General features: G+C 53.0%; 1 protein-coding gene across 1 annotated transcript in view; it reads left to right on the top strand.

The window, feature by feature from the left end:
- The window catches only part of LOC105490816 (disco interacting protein 2 homolog C), a 378,821-nt gene that overhangs the window by 295,641 nt on the left and 62,269 nt on the right, over positions 1–20,911 (top strand). The window contains 9 exon segments of the mRNA XM_011756731.3: positions 238–439; positions 5,857–5,966; positions 7,393–7,473; positions 13,419–13,542; positions 14,109–14,230; positions 15,694–15,805; positions 15,887–15,910; positions 15,913–15,995; positions 19,909–20,039. Of these exon segments, the coding sequence (XP_011755033.2) occupies positions 238–439; positions 5,857–5,966; positions 7,393–7,473; positions 13,419–13,542; positions 14,109–14,230; positions 15,694–15,805; positions 15,887–15,910; positions 15,913–15,995; positions 19,909–20,039 (989 nt within the window).

The raw sequence follows: 20,911 nt of genomic DNA on the forward strand, positions 1-20,911 counted from the left end.
TCTCCAAAGTTCCTTTTTTACTGTGTTTGGTCTTCCACAAGCCCTGGGTAACATTATTCAGCTTTAGTGAGTTTAGTAAGAAAAGCCTTTCTCTTACCTTGGTGTTTTTGCGCTGGGAGCAGTGCTTACACTGCACAGACTTCTGTGGATTGTGGATCATGTTTTGCGTAATATAAATATGTACTGAGTGTTCATGCTTCCTATTATAATATGACTTCCTCTTTCCTAACTTTCTAGGCGATTGACAGTATACATCAAGTTGGAGTTTATTGCCTGGCCTTGGTGCCAGCGAACACCCTCCCCAAAACCCCGCTTGGTGGGATCCATTTGTCAGAAACAAAACAGCTTTTTCTGGAGGGCTCTCTGCACCCCTGCAACGTCCTAATGTGCCCCCACACCTGCGTCACAAACTTGCCTAAGCCTCGACAGAAGCAGCCAGGTATGTGCACCACCTGGGCAGCTTGTGAGGTGCGGGAGTTCCCTCAGGGCCGCGTGGCACGGAGAGGTGCAGGAGTTCACACAGGATCTCATGGCACGGAGAGGTGCGGGAGTTCACACAGGATCTCATGGCACGAAGAAGTGCGGGAGTTCCCTCAGGGCCGCGTGGCACGGAGAGGTGCGGGAGTTCACACAGGGCCCCGTGGCACGGAGAGGTGCGGGAGTTCACACAGGGCTGCGTGGCACGGAGAGGTGCGGGAGTTCACACAGGACCTCATGGCACGGAGAGGTGCGGGAGTTCACACAGGGCCACGTGGCACGGAGAGGTGCGGGAGTTCACACAGGGCCACGTGGCACGGAGAGGTGCGGGAGTTCACACACGATCTCATGGCACAGAGAGGTGCGGGAGTTCACACACGATCTCATGGCACGGAGAGGTGCGGGAGTTCACACACGATCTCATGGCACGGAGAGGTGCGGGAGTTCACACAGGGCTGCGTGGCACGGAGAGGTGCGGGAGTTCACACAGGGCCGTGTGGCACTGAGAGGTGCGGGAGTTCACACAGGGCCACGTGGCACGGAGAGGTGCGGGAGTTCACACAGGATCTCATGGCACGGAGAGGTGCGGGAGTTCACACAGGATCTCATGGCACGGAGAGGTGCGGGAGTTCACACAGGGCCGCGTGGCACGGAGAGGTGCAGGAGTTCACACAGGGCCCCGTGGCACGAAGAGGTGTGGGAGTTCACACAGGGCCGCGTGGCACGGAGAGGTGCGGGAGTTCACACAGGGCCGCGTGGCACGGAGAGGTGCAGGAGTTCACACAGGGCCACTTGCAGGAAGCTGATGCTTGTGGGAAAGAAGTGGTTACCCCAAGAATAGAACGCGGGGCGGGGGCAACTTGGATTCTGGTCTTCCGTCTGTAAATGCCTTGCTTTTATTCTCTGTAGGCTCAGGGGTGTTAGTGTGGTCGTCAGCACATAACTGGCTGGCTCTGTTCTCTTGTAGCAAAAGCTCATTCTCCTGAAGGACACGGCCGTGGTGCTCACTTTCTAAGCACATCGGGTTCACGTGACTTGTTGCTCTTTCATTTCTGACCTACTTCTTTTCTTGTAGATTTCCTTAAATATTCTTCCTCCATTTCTTCTTTTTTTTTCCCCACACCATTGTTCTCGCAGTCTCTGGTTTTTATGATTGACAGTTTTTTTCCAAACTGTTGTTCTCGTGGTCCCTGGTTTTCATGATTGGCGCGCGGGGAATGTGGAGTTGCAGGGAGCAGTATCCATTTCACTACATTCTGTGGGTGCATGGCCTTCTGTTGGGAGCCACTCAAACCATGGGCATCCTCCCTCAGGGAGTGCCCCGAAAAGGTGGGAAAGCCGCCTCCGTCTGCCACCTCGGGAAGTAAACAGCCTTGTGAAGGACACAGGCCGTTGCTCTCCCCAGGCTGCTTCTGCAGTATGAAGATTTGTAACAGGTGTCGGCGCTCTCCAGGGTATCCTCATTGTAAACTCTGAAGCGACCTGATCCTCTCTCCCCACTGGTTGGTTCATTGTCAGACACTTGACCCAGAGACCCGTGGTCCCAGCTGGGAAGCAGCTCAGTAGCTGGTGGAGAAAGGGTTCAGACAGGTGTTTATGGAAGGGAGGATCCTTTGCAAATACAAAGTTGTAATGACTCCATAGCTACAGGGCTTGGCTCACCTGAGCCAAATGTCGATACGTGACTGGGAAAACCCAGGGAGAGAGAGCAGCTGGCAGCCTCACGCCAAGGTCAGGAAAACCCAGTGAGGAGACAGAGCCAGCAGCCATGCGGTGTGGTCAGGAGGCCTGCAGAAAGCCCTCTTCGTCAGGGGTTTAGCTGGGGAATGGTGGCGCAGGAGATTGGAAATCTTTTTACTCTAATACAGAACTTCATTAAATGAAGCTTCATGTGATTGATAACTTTAAAGAAAGAAAATAATATATATATTTAGTGTCTCATCTGTTTTTGCTAAACTGAGAGGTTACCTAATTTTGTGTCTTTAAAAAGCTTTTTAACAAATATTAACTGGCAGCGCTGAGGCCCCATGAGTTGCCCACAGACTCATCTGTCTCTGCTGAGGGCCTGAAACGCAGCTTGGGCCTCAGCTTCAAACCACAGAGACGGAATTGGGCTGGATGATTTCTGAGGCCCCTTTGGATAAACATTTAAAATGACCCTGACAAGTGAGTAGCCTATCGGAAGCCAAAGCAAACATTCCTTGAGCCGTTTTATGGGTGACGGTGTTCTGAGATGCTGGAAACGGAGACAGCCTGTTGACAACCAAATTGCCTTTCTTACTGGATGAATTCATGTTTACTCAGGGAATGGCACTGTGTACCCTCAGATTATTTTATTTGAGCACAAAAGTATTAAAAGACCTTTAACTTACCGGCTGAGCTGGTACAACTATTAGTTACAAAACAAGGTCCAATTCCTCAGCTTTAAAGGTTCCTGGGAATATTGCCCCAGAATCGCAGGAGGAATCTGCTGAGGAATGGCCAGAGCCCGGCACCCAGGAAGGGCTTGTCTCCCGCTTGGGATTCCGTGTGTCTTGCTGCTGTCTTTGAGATAAAACTCCCGCCCTGTGCCCTGAGCGAATTCGCCAAGCATTGCATGGCAGGATATTTGATGATACCAGCGAGGCAGCTGCTGACTTGCAGATGGGTGAGTCCATTAATGGGAGCGGAGAGAAGAGACTTGAGCCTCAAATACACATGTTTTGGGATTCCTCTCAACTCTGTAGCTCAAATGGCGAGGCTGTGATATACCCTGGGAGCATTTGGGACACGCCCACCCTTCTTCAGCAGGGGAGACCGTCAGCGGCTGCCAAGAACGGACTTTGAGAGTGAGGCGCGGCTAGAAGGCCTCTGCCTCCCAGGAGCTGTGGGGAAAACTGCGTCCCTGAGTCTGTGTGGGAGGCATTCAAGGCCCCAGACTTCCGTTCAGAGGATGCACGTGGAGATGAGGGAAGATGTAGCAGAGGGGCACAAAATAAGGCTCCACAAAAGCCTGATCTCTCCTCAAAAGCTCGCTTTCCCTAGCATGAATTCTTAAAAACATTATGGGAAACCTTGGAACCCATTTAGGCCAGTTTCCAAGTTGGCTTCCTAGAAGAGCCGTGTCGTCTTGCCCAGCATCGGTCACCAAGGAGAAGGCTAAGAACTTCATCAGCCAGGCGCGGTGGCTCACGCCTGTGGTCCCAGCGATGCGGGAGGCCGGGGTGGGAGAATCGCTGGAGCCCAGAACTTCGAGACCAGCCTTGAAAACATAGTGAAACTCTGTCTCAAAAAAAAAAATCTGTTAAAGATGCTTCATTCAGAAGAGGCTTCTATCTGATAGAGATAGAGGATGCGCGGCGGGTGAATGAGGGGCTCCCGGGTGTTCAGAGATCACACAGGAGCAATTGTTTCCACCACGGGGCAGCTCCCTTCCTTCCGGTGCCTGACCAGATTCTTTAGCTAAATGTGAAAAGGCTATTCCTCTTCCATACTTCATTAAGAACTAAGAAAAGAAATTCAGTCTGTTCACAACTGTGACGTGAACATTCAAAAGTGATTTGCTGGGTGTAGACGGCATTTTACTGTTACACGGAGTCCAGACTCAAGGCTCCTACACGTCACCTAGAACCCAAGGCACCGGCAGGCAGAAGCCCAGACATCTGCTTGTAGGCCGTTCTCCAGATTTCAGTCCTGGCTGAAGTGCTGTGCCTTCTGCGTAGCTGTGTAAGTGGAAGCGTTTCTGGCAGCCCACATTTGAAAAGGATGGCTGCGCATCTGTAGACACCCAGTGGCTCTCCTCTCCCTGGGGGCCGGCCACAGGACGTCAGGCCCTGACCGCCTTGCTCTGGTGCCACCGTTTCCGTGAGCTTTTCGGGAAGCCGAGGGACTCTGTGGTGGTTGTCACGATGACGGGCTCATCCTAAGCCTTGTTCGGTGCCACCGCCCAGTCAACTGCATCTGGGCACGTGTGTGTTTTTCACAGGGCAATGAACAATCTGCTTAGCTACAGCTCTGCTTGTGTGGTAACTAATGCGCATGTGGCCCGGTTTATAGACCTGTCACTTGACCTTTATCGGGAATTTAAGACTTTGACTTAATAGTAGCCTGCAAGCCAAGGATTAGGCGCAAATTGATAATGTCATCATTATTTTACATGCAATTCTTTTGGTAAACATTCTTTTTCTCTCCCTGCTTCCTCTGCCTCTCCCCCCCACCCCCTCCCCCATGCCCCCTCCCCCGCCCCTCTCCCATGCCCCCTCTCCCCCGCCCCTCTCCCATGCCCCCTCTCCTGCCACTCTCCCATGCCCCCTCCCCCTCCCCCATGCCCCCTCCCCCGCCCCCACCCCTCCCCCTCCCCCGCCCCCACCCCTCCCCCTCCCCCGCCCCCTCTCCCATGCCCCCTCCCCCGCCCCCTCTCCCATGCCCCCTCCCCCGCCCCCTCTCCCATGCCCCCTCCCCTGCCCCCTCTCCCATGCCCCCTCCCCCGCCCCCTCCCCCGCCCCCTCCCCCATGCCCCCTCCCCCGCCCCCTCCCCCATGCCCCCTCCCCCGCCCCCTCCCCCATGCCCCCTCCCCCGCCCCCTCCCCCATGCCCCCTCCCCCATGGCCCCTCTCGCCTGCCCCTCTCGCCTGCCCCTCTCGCCTGCCCCATCACCCATGCCCTCTCCCCTCTTCCTCCCCTCTTCCCTCCCACCCCTTTCCCCCTTCTCACCCCTTCCCTTTTTCTCCTCCTTCCTCCCCACTTTGCCCAGATGATAGTCACCTCATCACTCATGGTAAACTAAAAAGGAACTTGACTTTATGACAGCCCTTGGTTTATTCTTCCACACCTCACTGTGAGCCTGACAGAACATAAGACCTTTTCAGTGTGTAAAACATACTGAGAAGCGACTCAGTATCCTGTCCTGTCCACAGTGTCACCCTCAATTCCATGCCATGACATCCGTATGTGAAATGTCCACTGTCTGTTTGTCCACAATCAGATCTCAGGTGTGTGGACCCCAGAGAACTCGAACAGACGGGAGCCACAGGTCTCTGCAGTGAAACAAATCCTGGCTTTTAATTCTGTGTTTGTCTTCCGTCTTATTTTTTATAATCAAGGCTGTGAGTGCCGGCACCCGGGGCTCTCACACTAACTGGAAAGTCAGGCGTGGGCTTGGAGGGCCTCCAGGGAGCTTCAGGGATGATAAAAACATCGTTTCTGAGGAACCCAACCAAGGCTTGTCACACTCCCCTTCACAATCCTTTGATTTCGTTGAATCCCTGTTCTTAGAAGGTTTATTCAAAGCCAGGTCTTTCCAGAAGTTTTCCGAGAGTAAGGTCTTTACCAAGGAGGGAGGTCAAGTCTTAAGGAATTTCTCTTTTGTTTCCTCAAGGCCGTGTCTCTGTTTCTTTCCAGAAATCGGCCCCGCCTCTGTGATGGTGGGGAACCTGGTATCTGGGAAGAGAATTGCGCAGGCCAGCGGCAGAGATCTGGGTCAGATTGAAGATAACGACCAGGCCCGGAAGGTAGGAACTGGGTCCCCGACCCTCCTCGACCCTCCTCGACCCTGCTCGACCCTCCCTGACCCTCTCCTGCCGTTCCCCACAGTCCCCGGTCTTCCCCGACCTTCCTCGGCCATCCCCCACCGTCCCCGACCGTTCCCGGCTTTCCCCGACTTCCTGCGCTGGTGGTGGTCTACCACTGCCAATCTTCCTTTATTCTACTTGTCTTCTCCTGCAAGAGACCATATAATTTCATAAGAAAAATGTGTTTATGGGAGATACAAAGTTTCAAAGAATGTCACAGCGACGCAGAAGTGGGTGATGGGTGTCCGATCCCATGACTGGCAGGACCGAGGCAAATGTCTGGCAGTCCTTCTCCGGCCCACGGTTCCCCGAACTCCTTCCTTTGCAGTTTCCCCACCAGCCCAGATCCAAAGCCTGCCCTGCCCACAGCAGCTTGCAGCTTGCAGCAAAAGGCTTCTGTCCTGTGCTCTCTGGACCCTAAGAAGCAGTTCGAAACCCAGGTTTAGGGGCCAGGCCTCCTGACAGTGGCGTTAAAAGCCATATGAGAAACTCCCGAGGCCCAGACTTTGCACAGTGCACCATGTGTATCCACGGTCTCCATCAGAACCGTTTGGCCTTGACTGTGCGCCGTGTGTGTCCACAGTCCCCATTAGAACTGTTCGGCCTTGAGAATGCTCAGGGCTCACCCAGAGGTCCTGTTTCCCGCAGCCAACAGCTGTCCCCTTCTGTGTGGCCCATTAGGAAATGGGACAAAATCAGCCCTGTGAAATGTTGATGAAAGGGATGAAGCTGTATCTGTGGTTTCTGTCCCTGACGTGCCCCTTGTACTGTGGAGCAGGTCAGTGGCACACGTGTGGTTTGTGTAATTTGTGGCTTCATGCCATCGGGGTATTGCCATTCTAGAAACCTAAATATCAGAGCCCACTTTTTCAAACCAGATAGATCTGATTCTCTCATTGTAGCCACCGAAATCCATGTTGCATCTTCTGGAAGCCCCAGGAGAAGAGGTTTCTGTGCAGGCTGCTCCTGCCTGTGAGGGAAATGGTTCCCATCCTTGGGCAGACTTTCAGAACACTTCACACCAGGGTACAGCACCAGCCCTTTGCCTGTGACTGACTCGGGCGCTGTGAATCTAAGCCCTGCAGGAACAAAGCTGTGGGCGCTTGCTTGTCCTGTGGTGGTGTGTGACGGGGATTTCCCAGCATGCATGTCTTCGACTCCGTGGAGGAGCATGCGGTTTTAAGACCCAGAGCGCTCGGCCTCTATGGGTTTGAGTATCCAGGTTGTCCCGCCTCAGACCGCACAGCCTGATCCGACCGCACAGCCCGATCCGACTGCACAGCCTGATCCGCCCGCACAGCCTGATCCGACTGCACAGCCCGATCCGACCGCACAGCCTGACCCTCACCCCCGTGCTCTCTTCCAGTTCCTGTTCCTCTCGGAGGTCTTGCAGTGGAGAGCACAGACCACCCCGGACCACGTCCTCTACACGCTGCTCAACTGTCGGGTGAGGCGCGGGGCTGGCGTTCCCTGGCTGCTGGCCTCAAGGGGCCCAGCCTGGCTCCTGGGAGCGCTCCTGCTTGCTTTCTGACTCAGTCCTTTTGCTTCAGTCTTATGCGAATTCTTTTTATGTTTTGCCCTTCTGACTAATGAGACTTTCGTACCTAGGGATTGCTTTTAAGCGTAACCATTTGTGCAGTTACTCACACCTACTTGTGTATCAGATATTTTAGCACCCTGTTTACAATATTTCTCCCCCAAAATGAGTAATTAATGGTATCTACCAGAGAGAAATCGCAAGTCTATGAGATATTTGCATGTTTATTTTGATTACTAGTTTTTGTTTTGTTTTTTGAGGCAGTCCTGCTCTGTTGCCCAGGCTGGAGTTGAGCGGCACGATCTCCACTCACTGCATGCTCCACCTCCCTGGTTTAAGCGATTCTCATGCCTCAGCTTCCGAGTAGCTGGGACTACAGGCGCCCACCACCACATCTGGCTAATTTTTGTATTTTTAGGAGAGATGGCGTTTTGCCATGTTGGCCAGGCTGGTCTCGAGTTCCTGGCCTTCAGTGTTCCACCTGCCTTGGCCTCCCAAAGTGCTGAGATTACAGACATGAGTCACTACACCCAGCCCTAAACTACTTTTTTATACATCAGAAGTTATGTTTATTGCAGACTCAGGAATGAAAATCATTTCCACTTTGTAATTTAAGTTCCTGTTGACACTTTACGTAAGAAAAGCACACTCATCAAACACTGTTCCACAGTAGTACTTACGAGTAAGGCGTTAAACAAGCTAATACTATTAACAATAAAAATTAAATGCAGAAATCTTAATATGCTTGTGACTTCTTTTTGCCCTGGACATAAAACTTGAAAACGGATGAAAAATGTAAGTCCTCTTGACCAAGTATAGGCACTTTTGCAACTCTTCAAAAGTCATGGCTGCTTAGAATTGCTCAATTCAAAATCTTAGCGTGTGAAGCCGCGGATTGAAGACAAAAGGAAATGCCAGCAGCATCACGAAATTATTCCCCGACTCTCTGGTTTGAGTTTCAGTTATCAGACCATTCTCTGCATGTGCTTTAGTTGATAGGAACAACCTCTCCTCCTCCTCTGCCAGAGAAGTACTCATTGTCTTGACATTGTCGTGGATGCTGAGTTGATCCCAGCAGTTGGTCATTCACCGTATTTGCTCAAGACCGTTTCCCAGGAAGAGCCTTTAAAACCAGGAAGGCCTGTTTCTGCCACCTCCTTCGGGCCCTCGTTCACTGGCACGGTGATGGAGCCACTGCCCGGCGCCGACAGCTCAGGCATGGGGGCCGGAGACCGTGAGGACCAGAGTTGCTGTGGGTCCCATGGGGGCCGGAGACCGTGAGGACCAGAGTTGCTGTGGGTCCCATGGGGGCCGGAGACCTTGAGGACCAGAGGTGCTGTGGGTCCCTGTATCTGAAATGCCGCCTTCCGCTTTTCATCTTTCTCCACTGCACCCTTCCTCAGCCTGTGAATATGGATGATACCCCTTTGCTAACCCGATCGTCAGGTTCGCTGGCCTTGGGTGCTGTCTTGATTTCCTGCCCATCTCTGCTTGTCTGATTCTTTGTCCTCTCCAAATAGTGTTTCTCCAGTAGACTGCTTGTGACTTCTTGTTCCGCTTTCCCTGTGGTCTTCGTGGTTCTCTAGAGACTTACAATGTCACCTCCAATGTGGTGACCTAAATCTGCAGCACTAACTCCAGCCTCCTTCGGCACCTCAGATCCCTTCTGCTGAAAGTCCTTCTTCCCTCCCCTGATTTCCTCACAGAGGCAGCGACCCCGCTGCAAGCTGCAAGCAGTGAGTGGTGTGTCAGCTCTGAGTCTCTCTGAATCCCTGCCCCAATGTTGCCTGATACGTTGCTCCCGTATGTGTGGGTTGCACGCGTGTCTGTGTCCAGTAATCTAGAGGTATTGATGGGCAGCTCAAGAAGTAGCAGAGACCCCCATATACACAAAGATTCAGAAATGATTTGGGTACGTTCGTGGGCAATATGTGCCATCAGGAGGAGGAAAATAGAGCTGTTCCAGCTGTGCCTGATTTGGGGACGATCCCTCAGATTGTTTGCTGGGTGGTACCACGGTCCCGGGCTCAGCATCTGGTCTGGCCCTGGTGGGTTTCAGGACGGGAAACCCCAGTGAATGTTGATGAGGATGCCAGAGAATGATGACTTACCTGCGGTGAATGGCTGTTGCTTTATGGGATGCTCGCCGAGAATGCATCACGTTCTTAACATCGAGTTTGTGGGAATGGAAAGTGCAAGCCAAAGCCAATGGCATTTCTCCTGAGGTACACGCTGCATTAGGATTCCTGGGGAGTGAGGCTAAGAACAGTGTCGCGTGTGTGGAGTTGCCGTGTGGTGTGGCTGTGTCCCATTCAGCCACATGGGGAAGGGGAAAGGCGGTAAGGAAGAAGGGAAACTGCTCAGCTGCTGTAGACGCCTGGGGCTGCCAGCCTGCAGTGTGAGCCAGGAGCGACTGTCCCTCCCCACTAATGGGGAGTCCAGTGTTTGCTCACCTCATCCTTTCCGGGCAAGAAAGGCACCCACCTGGTGTCACCCATGGCACGGCCCCGCCCGGCCATGGAGCGAGAGGTGCCTGCTCACATCTGACCGGCTGTGAAATTGTGTGCCTGTCTCCAGCACAGCACCATCTCAAGGGGCTTTTGAGGAACTTATTTTAAATCACCCTGCGAGCTGGCTTCAGGACCTAACACCCGAGAAGGGATGCCGTCCTCGTGGAGCGTGACTGGAAGCCTTGCTGTTTGTTTTTATGTCAGCCCTGAAAGGGGTCAACCAGCATTGAGAAAATGGCGTTTCACAAGGTCATCAAAGATAAAGGACAGCGCACAGCATGCACGTTACACTTCACGTTTTCCAAGTACCCATAGGTGGGGATTTCTGTGCACCGGAATCAAAACGTTTTCAAAGACACTCTTGGCTGCTGGCTGTGTCTCATCTGAGCCTCTCAAATCTCAGGACCCAGGAAGTGGGCAAACCACAGGCTTTGTCATCTGACAGCAAAGCGGCTGTTTGATAGGGGATTGGCTTCAGCTCTCCAGAGATGGAGAAGAAGCTGTTCCACAAGCCGAACAAACCAGACTGTGGGCGCTGCTGCTGCAGGCAGGCCTGGCATGAGAATGGGCTGTGGGGTGGCGAGGCCTCCCTCAGCGGGGTGGGGGCTGAGCCGATTCTGCCCCGGCTCTTCTCAGACCTGCGGCCCCCACCAGCCCCAGGCCCGGCCATGCTCACGCCGAGGGGTGGTGTGCTGGTTTTCCTTGTGGGGAGACCTGCCTCTGGAGTCGGGTGGATCTGAATGGGTCCCATCAGCACCCAGCCTGGCCGTGCAGAGTGTGTCCCGGTGGGCTGGTTGCTGTGAACAGGTGGCAAGGAGCCGCCCAAGAATGAATGCTCAGAGGAACAGTCCAGTTTCAAAGGCCCCCAGATCTGAGTTCTCAGCGGGATTTCCTGGATTCCAGCCCTGCCTGCCTTGTTGTCTTTGCCCATCTCTGCTGCCTTCTGCTCTTGGGCTCTTCCACTTTACATCAGTTTCTGTTTTCTTACTTTTTAGGTGTCCTCTGAGTGGGGAAATAATTAAGGAAAATGTGCGGGATGAGAAGGTTGAGTTCAGAGAAGTGTAAGCTAACTCTCTCCTCCATGGAGGAAACCAGCCAGTCAGCAGGAAGGGTCTGAAGATCCACCGGGCCGTCACGTGGGCAGCCTCCCGGCAGCCCTGGCCTGTGCAGAGGTCCTCAGGGAGAAGGCGCTTTCCCCACAGACCTAGCTGGCTCATCGGCTGTCTGGTGGACGTTTTGGTAGAGGTCAGGGTCTGGCGTTCACATCTTGATGCTTCCTGAGACATTCTCTTCACTCCCACCCTGTCCCACCCACGTGTTTCTGACCCGGGCCCTTCCAGCTGGGAGGCTGACGTGCTTTTCCCAGCATGGCCGCTGAATAGCCCCAGACACTGTTTGTCCATGCAGCGTCCTCTTTGTTGCACGAAGTCGGCTCCCTGACAGCCTTCTCAGGCTGGCTGCGTGCTCCGTCCCCCGTCCCCACACTCATGCATTCATCTTTGTAGCTGTGACTCACATAAGAATTCCTGGGCTGGGCGTGGTGGCTCATGCCTGTAATCCCAGCACTCTGGGAGGCCAAGATGGGCGGATCATGAGGACAAGAGATGAAGATCATGCTGGCCAACATGGTGAAACCCCGTCTCTACTAAAAATAAAGAATGAGTTGGGCGCGGTGGTGGGCGCCTGTAGTTCCAGCTGCTCAGGAGGCTGAGGCAGGGGAACAGGAGAATCGCCTGAACCCAGGAGGCGGAGGTTGCAGTGAGCTGAGATTATGCCACTGCACTCCAGCCTGGCGACAGAGCAAGAACCCGTCTCCAAAAAAAAAAAATTCCTGAGCCCGGATGTTCAGTCACTCTTCGGCTCTGGAGTCTTCCTGGCCCGCCCCGTGGACTGCGGTCCAGTTGCTACTGCTTGAGGGAAGATCCTCACCGTGTTAATAGCTGTGAGACAGAATCCGATCCCAAGAGGTTTTTAAATGACGTAGAAGCAGTCTTCACATCTGAGAATGCTGCAGAGGAGCTAGAACTGTGAAGTGTGTCGGCAGGAGAAGCTTGTTTTGGTTAGTTACATGCTTATAATTTGCAATTTATTCACATTTTTCTTTTTGGCTTAAATAGGCCAAGATGGGAAGATCACTTGAGGCCACGAGTTTGAGACCAGCCTGGGCAACATAGGGAGACCCCATCGCTACGAGAAAAATTTTTATAAAAATTGGCCAGGCATGCTGGTGGCACCTGTAGTCCCAGCTACTCAGGGAGCTGAGGCAGCAGAATCGCTTGGGCCCAGGAGGCCCAGGCTGCAGTGAGCAGTGATCATGCCATGCACCCCAGCTTGGGAGACAGAGACCCTGTCTCAATAAATAGTGACTCCCACACTCTTGTGATGTTGCTTAGTATATATCTTGCAATTCACCTTCCCTTAAAACCCTTTTGTAAGCTATTTTCCGGCACAAATATGTTTTCTATTTATTTCTACATTAAAGTCTATGTGAAAATGCATTTCATAGTTCTTTTCATTCCTTCAAGGTGTTTTTATTTATTTATTTATTTTTTATTTATTTTTTTTTTGAGACAGAGTCTCGCTTTGTCGCCCAGGCTGGACTGCAGTGGCCGGATCTCAGCTCACTGCAAGCTCCGCCTCCCGGGTTTACGCCATTCTCCTGCCTCAGCCTCCCGAGCAGCTGGGACTACAGGCACCCGCCACCTCGCCCGGCTAGATTTTTGTATTTTTTAGTAGAGACGGGGTTTCACCGTGTTAGCCAGGATGGTCTCGATCTCCTGACCTCGTGATCCGCCCGTCTCGGCCTCCCAAAGTGCTGGGATTACAGGCTTGAGCCACCGCGCCCGGCCTTCAAGGTGTTTTTAACTATTTGCTTTTATTTTTCGCTTTCTGAATTCCTTGATCTTTGATGTGGTCTTTCTAAATTAAAATTTTTAATTAGTCTTAACTTCTAGTGTGCAGGCCCTTCTGGTATACTAAGAATTCTCACTGCCCATGACAGTAACACGAGTCCCAGAATTGTTAGGGTTTTTTTTCTGTTTTTTAATTGACATAATCATTTTTCAAAATATTTCTTGTTACCCTAAATACATCTAGATGCTTCTTTGGTCTGCACTCCTTACCTAGTTGGAAGAAAATGGGGTTGACCTCTAACGTATATGTAGTTTTTGGGAGAAGCTGAAAACATTCTAAAATTGACTGTCATGTTGGTTGCACAGGTCTGTGCTTGTTCTAAAAAACACTGACGTTCGCTTTGCGTCAGTGAGTCCTATGACGCGTGCGCGCTCTCCGCAAGCTGCTCTGCTGAAGGAATCTTACGCACTTGTCCCTGTGATCGGCCCGCAGGGTGCGATCGCGAACTCGCTGACCTGCGTGCAGCTGCACAAGAGAGCCGAGAAGATCGCCGTGATGCTCATGGAGAGGGGCCACCTTCAGGACGGCGACCACGTGGCCTTGGTCTACCCCCCAGGTACGGGCGCAGGGCGGGCTTCCCCTCAGAGATGGCCGCCGGTCAACCGCAGCGCGAGGAGGTCCCTTACACCCGCTGGGGCCTGAGCCGAGGGCAGCGCGATGGCCGGGAGTCTGCGCCGTATCCAGCTGGTTGCTAACTGGCACCTTTGTGTCTGGCTACAACCACTCACGGGCACCAGCCTTGTGTGCTGCTGTTACAGGCTTCAATAAAGTGATGTTTTCAAAGACTTTTATATCCAAATTTGTGGTATTAGATACCTCAGGTAACTTACTTAATAGTACCTAAATCTTGACTAAATTCACAGTTACAAAGGTGGGTAATTCCTTAGCAAAATGATGTAAAATTAAACCTCCGGGCTGCCTTGTCACCTCACATCTGAAAGGACGGGTTGGTGACGGTGACCGCCAAAGCTGACAAAACCTGCCGGGATGACAGAGGCTGCGAGAAGTTCAGCTGCTTGTTCACCCGTTGAACTTGTCTCAGACGAGCATTTATGCTGACAGGGACAGTGGGCACTCAGTAGCGTGGTCCGCCTCAATAATGATGTTTTTCTCCCTGTGTAGGAATAGACCTGATAGCAGCGTTTTATGGTTGCCTGTACGCAGGCTGTGTGCCCATAACCGTCCGTCCCCCGCACCCACAGAACATCGCGACGACGTTGCCTACCGTCAAGATGATTGTAGAGGTAACATGCCTGGGAGTGTCGGGGCCTCCACTGCCTGGAGCGGAGTGTGGAGCTCGCAGAGCGCAGACTCTGACAACTCCCAGGGCAGCTGCTGGCTGTGGGAGCCGGTGTGTGTCTGGAGTCAAATGGTCAGGACAGGGTCTCCACCTGCAGGGAGCCTACAGTCTGGGTCTAGAAGCAAGATCTAAAGGTGTGCCTGGAGGCAGAGGCTGGATGGTAGCCTCTGCAGTGTCCACCCTGGAGAAAATGGCTCCCAAGAGAGGGCATCACCACCATTCCTCGGGCTTCCCCACAAACCCAGCCTCGCAGACCGACCACGGGCTTCCCCACAAACCCAGCCTCGCAGACCGACCACGGGCTTCCCCACAAACCCAGCCTCGCAGACCGACCACGGGCAGAGGCAGGGCTTTTTCAGAAGCCCTCTCCTCAAGATGTAGAAGTTTCCTGCTCCTTTTTGAAAGTATAGATCTGTTTTTCTTCGTATACAGCTGGAGGAGTTTGAGAGGATTCAGCTGTATTTTCCCTGTTGAAGGAGGAACTACAGGGGAAAACCGTTTGGGCAGAGAATACACCTGTCCCGCCCACACCTGAGTCCCTTTTAGCGTGGTGCCGGAGACTCCCACAGTGGCCACTCCTGCTAGAAAGTCTGTGCGACGTGTCTGGGTGTGTGTGACGCTTCCAGGAGAACCGTGCGCGACGTGTCTGGGTGTGTGTGACGCTTCCAGGAGAACCGTGCGCGACGTGTCTGGGTGTGTGTGACGCTTCCAGGAGAACCGTGCGCGACGTGTCTGGGTGTGTGTGACGCTTCCAGGAGAACCGTGCGCGACGTGTCTGGGTGTGTGTGACGCTTCCAGGAGAACCGTGCGCGACGTGTCTGGGTGTGTGTGACGCTTCCAGGAGAACCGTGCGCGACGTGTCTGGGTGTCTGTGACGCTTCCAGGAGAACCGTGCGCGACGTGTCTGGGTGTGTGTGACGCTTCCAGGAGAACCGTGCGCGACGTGTCTGGGTGTGTGTGACGCTTCCAGGAGAACCGTGCGCGACGTGTCTGGGTGTGTGTGACGCTTCCAGGAGAACCGTGCGCGACGTGTCTGGGTGTGTGTGACGCTTCCAGGAGAACCGTGCGCGACGTGTCTGGGTGTGTGTGACGCTTCCAGGAGAACAGAGCTAATGCTGTGAGTGGTGAGCTCTTTTCTGCACGTGTCATGACGTTGACGCTGTGGGTGCGCTGGGACCAGGAAGTGCAGACGCAGCAGCTGCAGGCCCCACCCCTAGCCCCCGTGCCTCCACAACCAGACCCCTAGCTCTGTTCTTCCTCAGCCAGCAGCAGGAGACAGTGGGCTCGGTAACCTAATCTGCCCGTTAAAGCTACATGGTTTTAGCGTGCATAGTGAGCAGGAGACCCGTGTGAAGCGAGCACGCTTTCATCTGGGTCCACGTTCATGGCTCCGTTCTCTGATGCCAGGTGAGTCGCTCTGCCTGTCTGATGACGACACAGCTGATCTGTAAGTTGCTGCGGTCCAGGGAGGCGGCGGCGGCTGTAGACGTCAGGACGTGGCCCCTCATCCTGGACACAGGTCAGTGCTTTGGCTGCAGAAGGTGGTTTGCTCAAGGCCTTGCTCAGGCTGGATCTGCTGATAAGCCGTGTTCCTCTCCAGATGATTTGCCAAAGAAGCGGCCTGCCAGATCTGCAAACCTTGCAACCCAGACACCCTCGCGTATCTTGACTTCAGCGTGTCCACAACTGGGATGCTAGCTGGCGTAAAGGTGAGCGGGGCGGCCGCGGGAGGCAACCACAGAGCGTGCTGGGGGTGGCAGGCTGCGTGCTGACTCTCAGCGCCTCTCGTGTAGTCAGACTCTGAGACGTGGAAAGAGCTGTACATACGTGTTTCATCACAGTATGACACGTATGACCATTTCCTTAACCAGGCTGATTCCAAATGTCCCAAGTATGTTTTTATGTGAACATGGTCTCAGTAGCCGACAGAAGAACACTGCGAATGTTTTCCTCTTACTGGTTCTCAAATCCGAATGCTCTGTGATAAATCTCTGTACACTGCACTTTCTAGCGTTTTAACCTGGGCTGTATTAGAAATCATCATGACCCTCTCAGCTCAGACGCTGCCCTCGTCGAGGTGCCTTGCAAACCGCCCCGCCTTGGGGACTTCGCAGCCTTGCACGCCCTCTGCCCCTGTCCGTGGGTCTGACTGGTGAGCTGGCTTTGCCTCGCACAGTTCTCACGCTCCATCCACCTCTTAGTAGAACTGAGGTGGAATACCAAAATAGTTACAATATGAAATAAAATAATTTTTCAAAAGCTTTTGAAAAGAAATGTTTTCAGATCAAGATGATTTAGTTACTGCAGTCTGAAGTTAGCTGTGACCCTCCTACTGCCATAGCCAAAAGAGAAGCACCTGCTTCCAATCGTAGCATTTTCATGGCCCACTTACAATCTCAGCGTCTGACGTAGAGTAGATCATCAGAACTCTCTTGGCTGCTTTAGCCGGTGTCAATTCCTGTTTCTCTGCTGAAGTCCCGCGAAGGCCCCACTGGCCCTGTGACCCACAGCCAGGGTGATGGGAGCACTGTGCACCCTTTCTCTTACACTCCATACACGGTTGTCCATGCACTCGCCTCTGAATTCCCCCTGGATCCTGAGGGCAGGGCCGTGTCTTACTCTTCTGTTCATCTCCGGCGCTTAACACAGTGCCTGATAAGCTCTCAGTACTTTAGTATTTGCTGAGCTGAAGAACTCAATTCTCCACCTAGAAATGGTGCTTTGCACAGAGCAGCAGTTCAGGGCAGGCTTGCTCTAGTTGCTGAGCTGAGTGGGTGGGTAATTTTAGGAGGCAGGATTTTACTAACCTCCTAATCCAGGGAGGCAGGAGTCTGGATGGATGTTCTATAAATTCAGTCTCATTTCTCCTTTAAACAAAAATTTGCCTTAAAAGCAAAGCTAAAAAGAATTACTTACATTTTACGTTCCATAATAATTCTACGTTCCCCTGTATGCATATAGTAAGACAGTTACGAAACTTCCTGGGCAGAACTTCCAATAGTGATGGAACATTTTACAGTGGGAGGACCCCCACCCCAAGTTCTCTCACCTCTTGCTGGAGTGATGAATGAATGATGGGGAGCCACGCATTTGGATTTCCCCAGTTGTTACAAGGCTCTGTGCTGGTCCCTAGTTTAGCTCTGGTGACATTCTGCTTCAGATCAACTTGTGACTTTTTTTTTTTTTTTTTGAGTTGGAATCTTGCTCTGTCGCCCAGGCTGGAGTGCAGTGGTGCGATCTTGGCTCACTGCAACCTCCACCCTCCTGGTTCAAGCGATTCTCCTGCCTCTGCCTCCTGAGTAGCTGGGACTACAGGCACATACCACCACCCCCGGCTAATGTTTTGTATGTTTAGTAGAGACGAGGTTTCACTGTGTTGGCCAGAATGTTCTCGATCTCCTGACCTTGTGATCTGCCCGCCTTGGCCTCCCAAAGTGCTGGGATTACAGGCGTGAGCCACCGCGCCCAGCCATGACGTGTTTTAAAACCGCAAAAATCAGACCATTTTCTTTGCTGCTTTGACTTCCTTTTTCCTGAGGTTTGGCTAGAGAGCTTCTGTGAGAAAATTGATCTTGTTAATATATTTTATTGTATTTCAAAGTAATCGACATTACATACGGACTGTAGGGGTCTATTACAGGGATTAGGGAAGGGGAAGATGCGGAAGCTCTTCACTGGTCACGATGGGGGATGATTGGATTTTGGCCACCATCTCCCTGTGGGATGGTGGAAGATGATGGTGAAGGGCATTGGAATGTAGGAGGACCTGAGCTCTAACTCCCAGCTCTAACTTATGTCACAGGCAGCAAAATCTTTAACTTCTGTGAGCCTTCACTTTCTGATCATTAAGATGGGTGGGCACCCAGCAGGTCTCGCCGGCCACGTTCTGCATAGCAGAGGCTATGTCCAGCCCTGGAGATAGCCACGAACGAGGCGGGGCCTCGACCAGCAGAGGTGGGAGCGTGCCATGGTGCCTCCCCTACCTGTGGGACAGTGTGTTGGAGAGTGGATCACACAAGAACCACTTCCTGCGTGACTTGCTGTTCAAATGAACTCTTTGAATAGCTGGCGTTGCCAGGTCCTGGAGGGCCAGTGGTTCTGAGTGAGGTTTACTCATTGAAAATGAGAAGTCCCGTGAAAATATCAGCCACTCACATTCCCCAGACACGACATAGCCCCAGCTTGGCGACAGTCGTCCCCAGTCCTAAAAACAGCCTTGGGCATTTGGGACCAGGTATCATTTGTTGTTTTCTGGGTTTTGTTCTCTAAAATTTGTTGAAGAGACAGGGTCTCACCCTGCTGTCCAGGCTGGAGTGCAGTGTAATCCTAGCTCGCTGCAGCCTGGAACTCCTGGTCTCAAGTGACCATCCCACCTTGGCCTCCCGAAGTGTTTTGATTACAGGTACGAGCCACTGCGCGAGGCCAGCACACGTTTCGTGTGAGCTTTCTGTCTTAAAGACGTCTTGGGTGTCGGGCCCCATGCATTTAATGCAGCTTTATTGTCCTGTAGGTACCCATGGGTATGAAGTCCCCTGCGTTCAGTGCAGCCCTGTTTTCCCACAGGTGTCTTACGGTGTCAGGTCCGACGCGTTTAACGCAGCCCTGTTTTCCCACAGGTGTCTTACGGTGTCAGGTCCGACACGTTTAACGCAGCCCTGTTTTCCCACAGGTGTCTTACGGTGTCAGGTCCGACGCGTTTAACGCAGCCCTGTTTTCCCACGGGTGTCTTACGGTGTCAGGTCCGACGCGTTTAACGCAGCCCTGTTTTCCCACGGGTGTCTTACGGTGTCAGGTCCGACGCGTTTAACGCAGCCCTGTTTTCCCACGGGTGTCTTACGGTGTCAGGTCCGACGCGTTTAACGCAGCCCTGTTTTCCCACGGGTGTCTTACGGTGTCAGGTCCGACGCGTTTAACGCAGCCCTGTTTTCCCACGGGTGTCTTACGGTGTCAGGTCCGACGCGTTTAACGCAGCCCTGTTTTCCCACGGGTGTCTTACGGTGTCAGGTCCGACGCGTTTAACGCAGCCCTGTTTTCCCACGGGTGTCTTACGGTGTCAGGTCCGACGCGTTTAACGCAGCCCTGTTTTCCCACGGGTGTCTTACGGTGTCAGGTCCGACGCGTTTAACGCAGCCCTGTTTTCCCACGGGTGTCTTACGGTGTCAGGTCCGACGCGTTTAACGCAGCCCTGTTTTCCCACGGGTGTCTTACGGTGTCAGGTCCGACGCGTTTAACGCAGCCCTGTTTTCCCACGGGTGTCTTACGGTGTCAGGTCCGACGCGTTTAACGCAGCCCTGTTTTCCCACGGGTGTCTTACGGTGTCAGGTCCGACGCGTTTAACGCAGCCCTGTTTTCCCACGGGTGTCTTACGGTGTCAGGTCCGACGCGTTTAACGCAGCCCTGTTTTCCCACGGGTGTCTTACGGTGTCAGGTCCGACGCGTTTAACGCAGCCCTGTTTTCCCACGGGTGTCTTACGGTGTCAGGTCCGACGCGTTTAACGCAGCCCTGTTTTCCCACGGGTGTCTTACGGTGTCAGGTCCGACGCGTTTAACGCAGCCCTGTTTTCCCACGGGTGTCTTACGGTGTCAGGTCCGACGCGTTTAACGCAGGCTTGTGTTTTGCAGATGTCTCACGCAGCCACCAGTGCCTTCTGCCGTTCCATTAAGCTGCAGTGTGAACTTTACCCCTCTAGAGAAGTGGCCATCTGCCTGGACCCTTACTGTGGACTGGGATTTGTCCTCTGGTGCCTCTGCAGGTAAGATTCCTCTCTGTATCTTTACATTAAAAAAAAAAAAATCGTGCACCTTCCTCTCTAGACCTTAGACCCAGCCAGGCAGCCTGAGCACTGTCCCCGCACCCCGACCCCTGCCAGAGGATGCCTGGGCTGACCCCTGTCCCCTCTGCCTCTCCTGGTGGACTTGGCTCTCAGGGACAGAGCAGTGCCTGGGGTGATTTTGACTTTCTGCAGCAGTGGAGGAACATTTCAGGGAACTGTCTGTTAAGGACCTTTATTTCTGACCATCAGAAGACTCCCAGGCTCCAGGCTTGGTTCTTACGCATATAAAGCCTGGCGATGGTGCTGGGCCTGGGTTCTCGCTGGGCCAGCAGGCATTGCAGGCTCTTACCTCCCACCGGCTTCACCCCAGCTGTTACTGCAGGGCTCAGGCTGGGCAGGCCCCAAGGTGAGTGCAAGGGCTAAGCATTCTCCGGGGTGTGGCACGCTACCCAGCAGCCGGCTCGGAGCCTGGCCCACAGCAGGTACTCGGCAAGTATTTATGGGATAAATGAAGGACCAGAAAAACAAATGGATGTTTCTTGGCTTTTTTGTCTGATTATGCATACATGTTCATTGTAGAAATTTTAGAAAATACAAAGTAATATAAGGAATAAAATAAAGCCATCAACAATCGTACCACCTGATAAAGGATGTTACCAGTAAAATCCACTCTTAGCATTGGACGTATAGTTTTTCAGAGTTCATTTTCCCGTGGAGCATTTTCAAACATGTAAGCATAGGGCGTGTTCAGTAATAAACACCTGTGACCATCATCCAGCTTCACGTGTCAGCATTTTAGTGGTTTTGTATTATCCGCCTGCTTTCCCCCTTTTTTTAAAAATGGGTATTTT

The sequence above is a fragment of the Macaca nemestrina genome, chromosome 9 (genome assembly GCF_043159975.1).
Source record: "Macaca nemestrina isolate mMacNem1 chromosome 9, mMacNem.hap1, whole genome shotgun sequence".
NCBI classification, from domain to species: Eukaryota; Metazoa; Chordata; class Mammalia; order Primates; family Cercopithecidae; genus Macaca; species Macaca nemestrina.